Raw genomic sequence first — 16,212 nt, 5'->3', positions numbered from 1 at the left:
AACAGCCAGATATGTGATTCAAGCTTCTCAAAGTTGTGACTAATCTTCCTGCCTGTTCTCAGGGCAGTTGGCACTCAGGGTTCTGTTTGGCTTGTTCAAAGCTCTACAGAATGCAACTTTTTTTCCCCCTTAAAACCTCAAAGGAAATGGCTTCCTTTTCCCTAGGTTTTCTTTCCTTTATTGAAACACAAAGCAACTAACACTGACAGTGCAAGTTATAAAAGATGCAACTGCTCAGGTTCCAGGGACAAAAGAACTCTGAACTGTTTTACAATTCTACCAAATAAAGCATCTCTTGGGGAGGACAAGCAGAGAAACCAGAAGAACCAGAATCAGTAGCTACTTATTCATCTATAGTATTCAGTAAAGTTCATCTATATGCTGAAGAAGTCAACAGCAGTCAACTCTATAGAATGTTTGTTGTAATCTTCTCTTCTCCATATTACTAGTCTGTGCTGTTCTAGCATTATTACTCTCAGGTGTCTCAACTCACCTGCCAAAAAATTCTTATCCCCGCCAGCTTTCCTCAGAGACACAGGAAAATCATTTGATTTAACTCAGATTAAGTAACAGAAGGAGGCACTCAGTCTCTTTCAACGAAACATTTCTGCTTGTCAGTTGCTTGCTGTGAAAATTAATTACAAAGAATAGGAAAAATCAGATCAAATTTCTTACACAATATATGTTAGTGCAGTAAACATCTTTAATTTGGACTAAAAAAGCTGAAATTTTAAAAATATTTTAAGAAAACTTCTGTCTACTGTCAAGGACAAAATATTACTGATACTTATTACTGAATGTTTTATCAAATAGTCCACTGAGTTGGGTGCAGTGGCTCATGCCTGTAATCCCAGTGACTCTGGAGGCCAAGGCAGAATGATCATTTGAGGCCAGGAGTTTGAGACCAGCCTGGGCAACACACCAAGACCCCCGCCTCAACAAAAAATGTTAAAAAGTAGCTAGGTGTAGTGGCACTTGCCTGTAGTCCCAGCTACTCAGAAAGCTGAGACAGGAGGATCCATTGAGCCTATGAATTTGAAGCTGAAGGGAGTTATGATCACACCACTGTACTCCAGCCTGGGTGATGAACAAGACTTTGTTTAAAAAAAAAAAAAGAAAAAGAAAACCACCACCAGCACTCCACTGAACAAGAAATTGACAACAATAACACCCTGTTTTGGAAAAGTGTTGTTTGAGAGTGGGAAAACAAGTACTCTCAATACTGTTGACAGAGATTTAAATTAGCACTACCTTCCTAGAAGGCAATTTGGCGTTTTTAACCATCCTCCTCTGCAAAATGCAGGCGGATCGTATGTTGTTGCACTTAGCTTTACGGTGCTTCAAAGATATTGCATTTTGTACAAATTGAAAAGCGGTGACACCTCTGTGGAGCACATCTCTATCAGCACCATTTTTCCAACAGCATGTGCTGACTTTGTCTCTGTGTCACATTTTGGTGACTCTCTCAATATTTCATACTTTTTCATTATTATATCTGTTATAGTGATCTGTAATCAGTAATCTTTGATTTTACTATTTTAGAATTAAAATAGTATAAATTCTAAAATGAAATAGTAAAATCAGAGATCTGTTGATGGGAGCACCATCAACCTTGCCCATAGACGATGGCAAAGAGTGTTCAAGTGAAAGGAAAAATCACCTGTCTCTCACTTTAAATAAAAAGCTGGAAATGATTAAATTTAGTGAGAAAGGCACATCAAAAGCCAAGACAGGTAGAAAGCTAAGCCTCATGCACCAAAAGTCAAATTCTGAATGCAAAGGAAAAGTTCTTGAAGAATATTACAAGTGCTACTCCAGTGAACACACAAATAAATAACAAAGCAAAGCAGCCTTATAGCTGATATGGAGAAAGTTTAAGTGGTCTAAATAGAAGATCAAACCAGCCACAACTTTCCCTTTAGCCAAAAGCCTAATCCACAGCAAGGTCCCAACTCTCTTCAATTCTATGAAGACTAAGAGGTGAGGAAACTGAAGAAGAAAAGTTTGACTTAGCAGAAGTTAGTTCATGAGGTTAAAGAAAGCTGTTGCCATAACATAAAAGTTTACATGAGGCAGCAAGTGCTGATGTAGAAGCTGCAGCAAGTGATCCAGAAGATCTAGATAAGATCACTGATGGTGGCTACACCAAACAACAGATTTTTGGTGTAGATAAAACAACCTTCTGGAAGAATATGCCATCTAGGACTTTCATAGCCAGAGAAGGTAAGTCAATATCTGGCTTTAAAACTTCAAAAGACAGGCTGACTCTTTTGTTAGGGTCTAATGCAACTGGTGACTGTAAGTTAAAGTCAATGTTCATTGGCCGTTCCAAAAATCCAACAGCCCTTAAGAATTATTACAAATTTACTCTGCCTGTATTCTATAAATGGAACAACAAAGCCCAGAAGATATCAGATCTGTTTACAGCATGGTTTACTGAATATTTTAACCCCACCTTTGAGACCTACTGGTCTGAAAAAAAGATTCCTTTCAAAATACTACTGCTCCTTGACATGGTACCTAGTTATCCAAGAGCTCTGACAGAGACATAGAAGAAAATTAATGCTGTTTTCATGCCTGCTAACACAACATCTATTCTCCAGCCCCATGGATCAAGGGATAATTTTGACTATCAAGTCTCAGTATTTAAGAAATACATTTCATAAGGCTGTCAGACAGTGATTCCTCTGATGGATCTGAAGTAAACTGAGAACCTTCTGGAAAGGTCTCACCATTCCAGATGCCATTAAGAACATTCAGGATTCATGGGAGGTCAAAATATTAATACTGACAAGGTGTCTGGAAGAAGTTTATTCCAACCGTCGTGAATGACTTTGAGGGGTTTAAGACTTCAGTGGAGGAAGTCCCACAGATGTGGGGAAAATAGAGAACCAGAATTGGAAGCAGAGCCTGAAGATGTGACTGGATTGCTGTAATCTCATGATACAACTTGAATGGATGAGGAGTTGCTTCTTACGGGTGAGCAGTGAAAGTGATTTCCTGAGATCCAATTTGCTCCTGGTGACGATGCTGTGAACACTGTTGAAATTACAATAAAAGATCTAGAATATTACATCAACTTAGCTGACAAAGCAGTAACAGGATTTGAGACAGCAGACTCCAATTTTGAAAGAAGTTTTACTGTTGGTAAAATGCTATCAAGCAGCATTACATGTACAGATAAATCTTTCATGAAAAGAAGAGTCAATTCATGTTGCAAACTTCATTGTTGTCTTCTTTTAAGAAATTGCTGGGGCAATTCTTAGAATTGCTGCCACAGCAATTTCTTAAACCAACCTTCAACAGTCACCCCCTGATCAGTCAGCAACACTTAGGCAAGACCCTCCACAGGCAAAAAGATGACAACTTGCCGAAGGTTCAGGTAATCCTTGGCATATTTTTAAGCAATAATGTATATTTTAATTAAGGTATATACACTGTATTTTTGACACAATGGTACCGCACACTTAACAGACTACAGCATGGTGTAAATATAACTTTTATATGCACTGGGAAACCACAAAATTTGTGACTCATTTTATTGCAATATTCACTTTATCGCAGTGATCTGGAACCAAACTTGCAATATCTCCAAGGTACACCTGTACTCTCTTTCCCTGGCTCTTTTTTCATCTTTATTTTACAACTCTGTCTTCCTTTGCTGATTTCTAAATGCTGTTTAGGCCTTGGAATTCTGTCCAAGACCATTTTCTTTTTAATGAGATAAACTTTTTTCCCAGAAGATCTATGCTGGTAACTTGCAAGTAAATTTTACCCCAAATTTCTCTCCTGAACATTCCTCTTCAACACTCTGAATTCATGTTCTCCAATCTCAAAGATACTTTCAAAATTGTTCAACAATCCTACCATCCCTTGATAGTTCACTTTTCCACTCACCAAAAGTAAGAATAGCATGTCATATTTGGGGGATCTTCCTCAAATCTTAAATATCCGCCTCACTTCTTCTTCTTTCACTCTCAGCAGAACACATTCACTGTCCTTTAATGAGATTACATAAATCATAAAAGATGAACCTCAACTTTTCCCATGAACTGTTTATCCCTTCCTCCATGAGCATTCGCATTCATCCTTGCCTCCTTCCTTCCTCCTCTGAGGAAAATCCTTTACCACATGTGCTTTCGGGACCACAATACTATTTTGTATTCCAGGAACCCTGCATTATCTACCCATTTCTCATTCTCATATTTATATTCTCTCTCAATATAAAGATTCACTCAATACTTGTAAAATGAGTATTTATCAAAGAATATAATCTAACAAGTCTATTTTTAGGAACTTATACAAAACACTAGTACAAATATTTAACTACAAGAATATTCACCCTACTGTTTTCTAAATAGCTAAAACCTAGAAATGACTTACATAACCAGTAAGAGGGAAATGATTAAACTGTAACACATATGATCTACTACAGAGCTATTAAAAAGCTACTTCCTCCCACCCATGGAAACACTCATAATTTAAAGTGAAAACTGGAGACTCGAAAACAGTATGAATTCTATGAGCCCATTTTTGTAAGCAAAGAAGTATTTAAAACTCCAAACATTATTTTGGTTACTAAAATGTTCCCCAGACAGGGGTGACGGAATTACCAATGGTTGTATTTTCTTTTTACTTATCTATAATTTCTGATTTAGACAAATAAATCAGAACAAAAAGATTTTTAAATTAAAACATGGTCTTATTTGAAAAGAGAAAGGGGTTTTGCGATTCAGTAAAGTTTTCCAATGTCTTTGAGTTCTGATAAAACCTATCCTCGTGTTGACATCTTTACATATAGTAGCCAAAAACTGGGAAAAGCCTAGCTGCTCATCTACATGGGAATGGATAAAGGTGAGCAAACTGTAGCACAGCCATACAAAGGAATATTACTCAGCAATAAAAAGGAACAACACTACTGATTCAACAGCATGCTTTAATCTCAACCACGTTATGCTGAGTGAAGGTGGCTTACACAAAGCATGTGCTACATGATTCCATTTATATGAAACTCTAGAACACGATAAACTAATATATAATGGAAAAAAGTCAGAACAAGGATGAGAGGACTGACTCAGAAGGTCAAGCAGAAACTATCTGGAGTGATGCTGATATTCTACAACATGCCAAGTCTACACTACGCAAATGTGTGCATTTATCAAAACTCACTGAATGGTTCGCTGAAGATTGTGCCTTTAGAACCCTACCTGACAATGTACCTGCTGAAGAGTTTAGGGGTGATTTGTATAGAAGTGTAACTTACTTTACATGCATCTCCCTAAAAAAGGGTGGACAGATAGAGGAATAAAACAGACGGAGACATAATATTTAAAAACACAGAATCCAGGTGGTGGGTACAATTTTCTCAACTTTCCTATATGTTTGAAAATTAATAAAATGTTGAAAACTTTAACTCTCAGTAAAGTCAGCTAGAGAAAGCAAATTACCTGATTGAATCTGTGTATTCAAAGGCTGGGAAAAAAAAAGAAACTTTCCTAGTTTTCTAATTACCAAATGATTTTATGATTTGCAGTAATTTTCAAGCAGGAGAAAACACTCCACCTTTATGTAACAAAAGACAGAACATTTTATAAATCGACTGCTTTTTTTGTAAATTAATAAACTTTTCTATAAATTGACAAATATGGCTGCTTTCTTGGAGACCTCATTTGTCTTTTTTCTTTTAGATTCAGCAAGGTACATGTACAAGTTTGTCACATAGGCATATTAAGTGATGCTGAGGTTTGGCTTCTAATGATGCTGTCACCCAAGTAGTGAACACAGTAGCCAACGGATAGTTTTTCAACCCTTGCCCACTACCCGCTTTTGGAATCCCCAGTATTTATTGTTCCCTTCTGTGTATCTGTGGGTACCCAAATGTTTAACTCCCACTTATAAGTGAGAACATATGGTAGATGGTTTTCTGTGTAAACCATCTTTGGACAGTGTACCCTTAATTTATTATAGGTAATATAATGGATAATATAATACCTATTTATTATAGGTAATATAATTTATTATAGGTAATATAATGGAAAAGCCATGACCAGTTATGGAAATAATTAGATTCACCTTGATCCTAAATATTGAAAATGCTGGTAAAAGGCACAGGCTGTAGATTTAAACAGCCCATCCACTAGTCATTAACCTTTCCCTAAAGGATGCAGAAAATAATACTTAAAAATCATATGTACAATTGCTAATTTATAGCACAGTAACTTTTCTAGCTTGATCTAAACTTTTAGAGAAATATAAATTTTAAAATATGAAAATCCCTGTTTTAGTCATCTTAACTAAATCTTGTTTAAAATGATCTTTAAATACTTTTAAATTGGGGGGAAGAAAATGACCTGAGAGCTTTAGAATAATCCTCACTAATAAAAGATACATCATTCTAAAGATGATAAAGATCAGTTACAGAAAACAATGAAGACAACCAGGAAGAAAATGTTGAAACCTTTATAAATTTTGTTAATGATTTAGTCTGAATATAATCTCTTCACAGATTTATGTGGTATATATTACTGTATATATCATGTATGTATGTATAACTGCACAGTTGTATGCACAAGAAGCCATATGTGCTGCACTTTCAATGATTTGTTTTTCAAGGGTCATTTTGTATTTGATTTTTCAGTAATTTTATATTTGATTTTTGTCTTAGAGACTGACACTGAACCTAACCCCTAAGTAAGCAGCTCCACCATATAATACAGCCTACCACAGTCCTCCCTCCACCTCCAACTATTCTACGTCAGTTAACAAGTCTAAAAAAGCTTCACATGTAAAAAAAAAATTCATTCAACAAGTACTTCTTCAGATCCTAATATGAGCCAAGCAGTCATGCAGACACTTGATAAACACTGATGAGTAAATCAGACCTGGCCCCTGCCCTCATGGAACTTACAAGGTATGACAGTGGAAGGTGTTAGAGCGGGCAAACAAGTAAACAAACAAAAAATACATGTCTGTGGTAAGTGCTATGGAAGAAAGTTATGGGACGGAATGATGAAAAAAAAGAGACGGAACCTCTTTATGGCTATCAGGCTCGGCCTCTGTGAGGGGATAATACGGAAGTCCAGCCCTAAAGATTAAGTAGCAGCCAGCTTTAAAAAGAGCAAGAGGGAAGAGTGTCCTTTCAGAAGGCACAACACGTGCAGAGGTCTCACAGGAGGAAAAGGCTCCGTGGGCTAAAGTAACAGAAAGAAGGCCAGTGTGACTACACCACAGTGGGAAAACTGCACAAACTGTAAACAAAGGCAGAATAAGCTCTGGTGAGGGCCTGATAAAGATTCTGGATTTTTTTCTAAGTGCTGAAGAAAATCTTTAGAGAATATTTCAAAGAATGACACAGATTTATGTCATTTACTCTGAGCAGAAAGGGGTAAGATCTGCTCAAAAGCAAGGGGTGGGGGTAAGCAACTAGATACAAGACAGTGCCATTAACTAACATGACAGAGTGAGGAAAAACGTTCTGTGGCAGTGTTGTTTACGGGGGAAATCAGAAGCTTTTGGGCATGATACTTTTGAGATGTCTGTGAGACAGCCAAGAGGTATGTTGAGTAGCAGCTGGATGTCAGTCAGGGGCTGGGAGTTAGGAATATTCATCAAGTTATTTAAACTTACCTAGAGTGTTTATAAAATACAAATCAATAGGTCATACTCCAGATCTACTGAATAAGAAAGGGCTTGCACATCATTAACATTGCCAAGTGATTCCAATGTCAACTGGAGTCTGGGAACCACTAACTTAATAAATTTTGATTTTTTTTTTTTTTTCAGGCAGAGTCTTGCTCTGTCGCCCAGGCTGGAGTGCAGTGGCGCAATCTTGGCTCACTGCAAGCTCCGCCTCCCGGGTTCACGCCATTCTCCTGCCTGCCACCATACCCAGCTAATTTTTTGTATTTTTTTTAATAGAGACAAGGTTTCACCTGGTGTTAGCCAGGATGGTCTCGATCTCCTGACCTCGTGATCCGCCCACCTCAGCCTCCCAAAGTGCTGGGATTACAGGCGTGAGCCACTGCGCCTGGCCATAAATTTTAATGTTCTATTTAATCACCTAGGGATATACTGCTTTATAGAGGAAAATAATATATTGAGCAATATGTTATGAAAATGATTTGACTTAATAATCCAGAGCTATTTAGTCTCCTCCAGTCATACAGCATCATAGAGGAAACACTTCCAAACAGCCATTTTTTCAAATGACATTTACTGAAGGCCATTCTGAAGGTAAACAATTTCTTCTATTTCATAAATATTTTCTTGCAAAACACCCACGAAATATCTCACAAATGAGTAAACCACGGTTCAGAAAGGTGGAGTCTTGCCTACAGGACACACAATCAATAACAAAGCCAAGATTCAAAAATCAAGACACTAATTCCAATTTGCTTTCCACCGTACAAAAATGCCACCCACCCCCTAAAGCTCATCATCTGTGACATGTACAAAAATAACTGTAACTAGATAAAAAAAGAATGAGTACCTTAAGGGAAACAGACAGGACAATCAGAATTAAGAAGCAAAATTTTTTTCTCTAATTTCACTACTTAAAATATGTTTAACTAGTTGATATATATATAGAGAGAGAGTCCACCTTTCAAATATCCACAAACGCTCCTAAATAGACACCAAAAGTGTTTGAATCCTATACAAAAAGTCCTAAGACTTTCCTAACTCAATGTACGATCTCTCCACAGATTTAGGCACTTTTTTGGGAGGAATAAATAAAAGGCAGCCTGTACAGTGACTTTGCCTTCAGAAAGCTCTGTGTAAATCCCAGCTGACGACTTGCCTACTAACAGTAAAACCTCATGAGGTCACGGGGTTAAAGAACCTATACTTTTAAAACAGTCATTATCACTTATAGTTATTATTGTAAGAGCATGCAAATAATAATCTATGGCTGTCTGAGATTTCAACACAAAATGTTCGATTTTGCCTTATTTTTGGCATATACTTCAAACTGTCTACCTTTTACTAGTATGTTTCCTAAAATGTTTACAAATCCTCTGTCCTGACCACCCCTGGTCTAGGATTCATCTCCTGACTATAAGATCAGGGTCCCTCTTTACTTACCCTTTCCTAGCAGTTCTAACAGTTGTTCTAACAGAAACAACTCATTAGCCCCAGGCTAGATTTTAAGTTCCTTGAAAGCAGAAGCTGTGTCTTGTCCACTTCTCAATCATTCATAGGAGTACTACCATGTGCTTTACACTCATCTAGGTCCTAAAAATACAGCAGTGAACGAAACTAAGTTCCTGCCCTCTCAGAGCTTATATTCTAATAAAATAAGAAAGACATAAAAACAAATAAATAGATATCAGTTAGGAATAAACACCATACTATTTTAAAAGGTGGGCTACAGAGTGTTGTGAGAGCCAGGAAAGTTGCTATTTTACACAAGCTATCAAAGAAAGCCTCACATATACGAGAACCTGCAAAAAGTGGAGCAGCCACACAGGTATCTGGAAAAGAGGAGTCATCCAGAGAGGGAAATGCAAGCGCAAAGGCGCTGAAGCAGGAACATACTTCTCGGCAAGAAGAGTAAGGCGGCAAACGTGTGTGTGGTTGTGAGAATAGAGACACATGAGAGGGCAGGCTCTGAGAGCAGAATGACATGATCTGGAAGAATCACAGAGGCTTCTGTGTGGAGAATAAAGAACAAAAGCATTGAACCTCATTAGAGAACTGCAATAATCCAAGAGAGAGAACGGTGACGAACCAAGGGAATGATGGCAGCCGTGATGATGATGGTGGTGGTGAGAGGAGGAGGAGAAGGAGGAGGAGTCTAGTTAGGTTTTGAAGATAGAGCCCACAAGGTTTGCTGATGAACTGAATGTGAAGAAAGAAAATAATGAGAGTTTTTAAAAGGTTTAGGAAGAGTGGGACTGCCATTTATTGAGATAAGGAAGTCAGAAGCAATCTCAGAAAGTGTCTAGTACATGGTAGACACTCAAATATTTGAGAATTCAGTTTAACTGAACTCCCAAAATGAAGGAAATAAACTCACTGTATTGGTTTCCATTTGCTCTAATATTCTTTCAGCAACATTTGCTAATTACACAAAGAGACTTAACCATGACCACACAGTTTACTGCAAGTGTTAACAAAGAAATCTTATACTGGACCCAGAAACTAATCCTTACCTCTCAAAAATCATTTTCAGTTTTAAATCTGCAATTCTTCTGGACATAAAAGATACCTGCTTTGAAAATGCTGTGACAGCCTGAGGATTCTTACACCCAAAGTAATTAACCCGTTCATTAATGATGTCATATTCCTGGAAGGTATAGTAGTGCAAATAGAACTCCCTAGGCCAGAATTAATTGAAAATTATAACACTTCACGATAAATGTTCAGAATGCAACAAGACTGAACAAGTCCCCCTAATAAAATAAGCCACAAGCCATCAGCATTTCTTAATTGCTTTTTTTTTTAACCTCAAACAATAAGTCCCTTCAAAACAATTTCAAGGAAAAATGTGAATCTGCTTGAGAATGTGAAATTTAGCACATCTTCCCCCAAGCAATTTTCCTGCCAATTAGTGAAACTGAGCTTCACTTAGGGAAGAATTGGGTGTCCTCACCTTTTGCACTTCTCATAGTGGTACTCCGGGATTTTCTAACTCAGCACCCTGTCTCTAGCTCCACGAAGAACCTCAAAGTTAGCAGAAATATATTCAAACGAATTCTCCTAAAATAAAAAGCTCGGATCCTTTCCTCCCCTCTGACTACTTTAAAATTTTGTAAGAAGCTTTAAGTATCATCTCTGTCCACAAGAGTTTCCCTAACGCCCCACCCTAACCTAAAGTGCTTTAAAAACTGTGCTTAACAACTTTCAATGTCGCTTTAAAAACAGAGATGATTCAGAGAAGCTGATCGCACCGAATTCAGCAACAGGCAGTACTCTCCCTATTCCTATCCGCCAAAGGCCTTGAACCAACCCAAACAAATTCGCTGAAAGGCCAGCCAGATTCCCCGTATCTCCCCGCTCCCTCCCCCAGGGAGGCCAGGAAGCACCACGGCCACCAACCCCCGGGCTGAACAGAAAAGATCCGCTGCGAAGCACAACAACGGTTTTTTAGAGGCAGGAAGGTTCCGAGCTGGGTTTTCAGTCACCACCCAGGACCCCTGGAGGACGACCCCCACACGCACTCAGAGCAGAGCAGCACGGTCCCCCGCGCTCCGCACGCGGATTACCGGCGAGGCGGCGGGCGGCCTCTCCCGGGAGCCCCGGGCGAGGGCCGCGGCGGGGGCGGGCAGTGCCCGGTGCCCAAGGAACCCAGCGAGCCAAGGATGGATGCGGCGTCCCCTAAAGGCGCAGAGCGCTCGGCGCCTGCCACACAGCCCCACGGGCGGTGGGCCCCGACGGGGAAGGCCTAGCCGAGTGGCCGTGGGAGGAAACCCCAAGAAGGGGCCTAGGACGCTGCCGCTTCCCAATGAGCGGGCGGGGGCAGCCGGCGCGAGCTGCCGTGGGCTCGTTGCTCGTGTCACCGCCGAAACCGGGGAAGCCCCGAAGAGAGGAGTGGGAGCACGCAGCGCGGGCGGGGGAGCCTCACACCGAGCGGGTGGCGGCCCCCAGGGGACGAGACCCCGAGGAAGAGGAAGAGGGCGCGACCCCAGCAACGCCCCACCGGTTCGCGGGGAAGGAGCCACCCGCTCCCCGCCCCCACACTCACCATGTAAAGGGTGAAGGGCAGGCCCAGCAGAAAGAGCCACAGGTAGAGGTGCAGCGCGTTCACGAAGGTGGCCTGGTGCGGGTCGTAGTACCAGCCCCCGCTGAGCGCGGCCCACACCCCCTGTCGGAGGATCTGCAGCGTCTGCGACCCCATCCCCACCCGGCGCCGCCGCCGCCGCCGCCGCCGCCGTCCCCGCCCCGGCCCCAGCTCGGCCTCGATCGCCGGAGCCTGCAGCTGCCCCGTCTATCCCCCTCCGGAGCTCCGGGAGAGCGAGCCGGCGCCTCGGCGGTCGCTGGTGCTGCTGCAGGAGGAGGAGGCAGCGAACGAGGAGGAGGAGACCCGGGAGGAGGAGGCGGCGAGCGGCGGGGCGGAGGACGGCGGAGAGGAGGAGACCGGCCTCCGGAGTGCCGCCGCCATCTTGTCTCCTAACACCCGGAGCCGCGGCCCGGCCCCCGCCACCCGCGGCCCGCCAGCGCCCCCGCTGCCGCCGCCGCGACCCCCGCCGGCCGCCAGCCTTGGGCCCGGCAGAGATGGAGGCCCGGCGCCCGGGAGCGACGGAGAGGAAGCCGCGCCCCCTCCAGCTCCTCCTCTCCGCTCCCTCCGCCCCCTGGGCCGGCTACCCGCGGGTGCGCGCCGCGCCTGGGCCGCCGCGGGCGCCTCCTGCTGACGTCCGGGGGAAGCGCGCGACAACGCGGCACGGGGCCGGGGCCCCGGGGACTGCGGAGGTGCGGAGACGCGGCTGGCAGGTCCAGGAGACCCCATTCTGCCCGTGGTAGACTCCCTGGCAAGTTCACCTACCAGTCTCTAACCGGGGTCTTTCCGACTTCGAAACTAACCTTGACTCCAGAAAAGCGTCCCGCCTGTCATTTATGATGTTTATGAAAGACCTAGGAACAACTGAAGCTAACCACCTGAGATACTGAAGGCCTGGAAGAATACTGAAGGCTGATGACACTGTTGAAAAGTCATAAACGCATCCAAGTTCAGCAAGAACTGTGTTGGCCTGTGTGTGAGGAAAAAATAGCCACTTCCAGATTGGGAGAATGTACTACTTCCAAAAACGAGTTAATAGAAGTGGCACAGAACATGGAAGTACGGAGTGGACAGGTTACCATTTGAACGCGGTGATTGTATTTTTAAATGTGCTGTAACTAGCAGCCATTTTTATCAATGGGCCAATCTCAACAGGGTTGAAAAAGATTAACTGTGACTCCACCCCAAATTACAACAGGGTCTTGTAGGTCTCTTTTTATAGCTGTGAAAACGGAATCATTCTTGGCTCTGTGTAATGTTTATAAGGCGTGTCTGATCTCATTGAATAAAATTTTCTAAAAAAGAGTTTGAAGTTTGAGTTTATTGAAGTTTGGCTTTTATAGCAATAAAAGTACTCTGTATTCCCAGATTCAAGTTGCTATAATTAATGAGGGAAACAAGAGCCAAAGGAAATTGGTGATATTTTAAGAAGAGTAATGAAAAACCGTTACAATACCTCCCAGTGCCATACCACTTTATAGTTGCTCAAACACTGTCACACCCACTTCATTCAGACCTCAGGACAACCCTTTGAGGGCAGCATAGCAGCTATTGTTATTTTATGGATGAGAAAACCTGTAAACTCAAGTAAGTGATTGTCCAAATGCTTATGGCCACTTATTGCTCATAAGCAGTAAGTGGTTGAGAACTCTAAAACCAGCAGTCGTGCTAACTGCATGTACTGAACTTTGGAAGTTCATTTCTCAAGGCTCTCCACCTTGTTGTCCATTTCAGGTAAAAGTTTGAACTGATTAAGAACAGCTCAGCACCTTCTGGTTATCTGTGACCAGCTTAAATATATGACCAGTTGTCGTCAAAGTGCAAATTCTTAGGGCACCACTCCATAGAAACTCTGTGGGATGGGACCAAGCAATCTGTTTTCACAAGTCCTCTGGAGGATTCTAATGTACCTTACCACTGTAGAACACCACACCGTCCCTAGCCTTGATTTGTTTATGTCCTTATAACCACGAAGCCATTGAGTTCCAGTAAGATACCTTGAAATTGAGAGATGTGAGTAAACACTGGACAAAATATACTTTAAAATATATTTGTATATCTGAAACCAAAATTATGATTAAATAATGCAATTTTACAATTAAAATAGTGGCCTTGAAGCTGGTGTCATAGATACCAGCTATTGTCAAGTTTTCATTTGTTTTCCCTAAAGGAGACAGGAAAGCTCTCTGGGAAGGTTTTGGAAGTAATCCCAACCTTTCCAACACAAAGAAAGATGTAAACAAGGACAAAATTCCAATACCACATCAGTTTCCACAACAGCAAAGATCCGCTATGGTTTAACATAAAAGGATTAACTGTAATGAGGGTGAGGTGGATGGGGAGAAATGGAAACTAGAACCAGATACATCCATGGAATCGGAGGCCAACCCAGCTGGTGTGATAAACGTTCAGCCAGAATGCGGTATCTGGAGGATATGGAACCGGCAGCAGGCCAGGAAGGCAGCCGGCATCAGGCCTGTTAAACAGAGAATGTGGGTGTTGTAAGCCAATGGACAGCTGGAACACATAGCCTTGGAAAACCCAGGAGCGGGCAAAAATTGGGAAATCATGGCAAGCCTTGAGAAAGTGTGTTGCTTATAGCAAGGCCCCAGCTTCAGTGCTGGGGTTTTCTAGGTCTGCCCTTTAGTTTCTACAGGGAACTGATGAAAACAGATAGAATTCAGATCCTTGAGATCCTTCACTGAAGGCCCAAGTTTGAGGACTCAACAGGACAAAACAAATATTCAAAGGCTGGATTTTGGGGGACAGAGTGAGACTTACAAACAAAGCAGGAGCCTGATACCTAGAACTAGGACCAAATTTCACACTGAGCATGGTTGCCTTATGTTGAAGTCCCAGAGTGTCAATATAAAGCTCTAGTTGCCCTCCAAAATGACTGGGATGGATCCCAGAACCTAGAGGTGGGAGTCACATGGCAATAGCCACTGGGTGAAAAGGGGTTAGCAGGACTGGCAGGCCCAGAGAGTAGAAAAGGCAGTTAGAGACTACATCTTTCAGCTCTGGACTGGTAGAGGCATTTTAGAAAAATACTAATTAACTGACTTAGGGAGTAGCAATTGAAAGTATCCAGTGAAAAAACTGACTTTTCCAAATGACTGACTCAGTCACTGGGGCAAGGGGGAGAAAGACAATCCTACCGTGCTCTCCGGAGCTCTCAAAATGTTTATGAATGCTGCCACAACAAGCTTCCTATTTTATAAACCAGAAGCTAAGGCCCAGAGAGGCTAAATTGTCTGCCCAAGGTAGCACACTCTATCATGCCCATAAAACATAAGAGCAGGACAAAAATCCAGGGAACTAATTTTGCTAAGTGTTAACCCTCTTAGCCGTGCATAGAAGCCATTAATAATGTTACACTTAGCATGTCAAAGTTAGCAGCCATGACGTACTACCAAATCGCCATTTGACATTTGCTCATCTCTCGGCTAATCCTATTAAAATTATATTTTCTGACTAGCTCATAGTCCTCCTGGGGACTGGGAGTACTCAACAGCAGATGCTCTCTCCCGCCTGAAAAGGACAAAGCTGAATGTACAAAATCTAATAACCCCACCCAAGCCCACCTTGGAGCAGTCATGCAAACTGCAGCTCTGATCCATTTTTGTGTGGCAATTATCTACTTTAGACATTATGGCCCACATGTCCTGCCAATGATCCAGATGCAGTAAGTATCCACGTCTTCCCCCAGACGGGCCCCTTTTCTTTGTCTTAGTGAAACCAACATTCCCCTGCTCACTCAGACTTGGAACTTCATATATCCTTCCCCACTGTCTAGTCTCCACAATCTTTCTCCTGCTCAACCCTTCCTTTACGTTGCCATATAATCATTCTGGCAAATCCCCGCATCAACTCATACCCAGCAGTCTCCTATTATCACCAATTTCTCCTCTTCTAAACCATTCTACCTTCCACCAACAAATTAATCTCCCTAATCCACTTTTCTTAAAAGCCTTTAATTCCCTTCAGGACTAAAGGGATACTCCTTAGCCGGGCAAAGTCCCCGGCAACCTGAATCACGATTTTCTCCAACTTAACTGCTGCTACTCCCCAGCATGAACCCTTTTTATTGGTGAATATCAGTATAACTATTTATGCTTATCAGCCCACTCATTTATTAATTTCTGCCACCGTGCTTTTACTGACACCATTTGCCTTACTTAGAAAACATTACCCCGGCCGGGCGCGGTGGCTCACGCCTGTAATCCCAGCACTTTGGGAGGCCGAGGCGGGCGGATCACAAGGTCAGGAGATCGAGACCACGGTGAAACCCCGTCTCTACTAAAAATACAAAAAATTAGCCGGGCGCGGTTGTGGGCGCCTGTAGTCCCAGCTACTCGGGAGGCTGAGGCAGGAGAATGGCATGAACCCGGGAGGCGGAGCTTGCAGTGAGCCGAGATCGCGCCACTGCACTCCAGCCTGGGCGACAGAGCGAGACTCCGTCTCAAAAAAAAAAAAAAAAAGAAAACATTACCCCT

The 16,212-nt window shown here is 42.3% G+C and overlaps 1 protein-coding gene across 5 annotated transcripts in view; it reads right to left on the bottom strand.

Annotated features, from left to right (window-relative positions):
* The window catches only part of PCNX1 (pecanex 1), a 211,017-nt gene extending 198,766 nt beyond the window's left edge, over window positions 1–12,251 (bottom strand). For 3 of the 5 annotated variants that reach the window (XM_015143994.3, XM_015143993.3, XM_015143997.3), the window contains exon 1: window positions 11,684–12,221. In XM_015143994.3, the coding sequence (XP_014999480.1) occupies window positions 11,684–11,836 (153 nt within the window). In that variant the 5' untranslated portion in view covers window positions 11,837–12,221. 5 annotated transcript variants of the gene reach the window in all.
* Between the last annotated feature and the right edge of the window lie 3,961 nt (window positions 12,252–16,212).

The sequence above is a fragment of the Macaca mulatta genome, chromosome 7 (assembly GCF_049350105.2).
Source record: "Macaca mulatta isolate MMU2019108-1 chromosome 7, T2T-MMU8v2.0, whole genome shotgun sequence".
Classification (NCBI taxonomy): domain Eukaryota; kingdom Metazoa; phylum Chordata; class Mammalia; order Primates; family Cercopithecidae; genus Macaca; species Macaca mulatta.
This window is presented reverse-complemented; position numbering and strand designations above follow the sequence as displayed.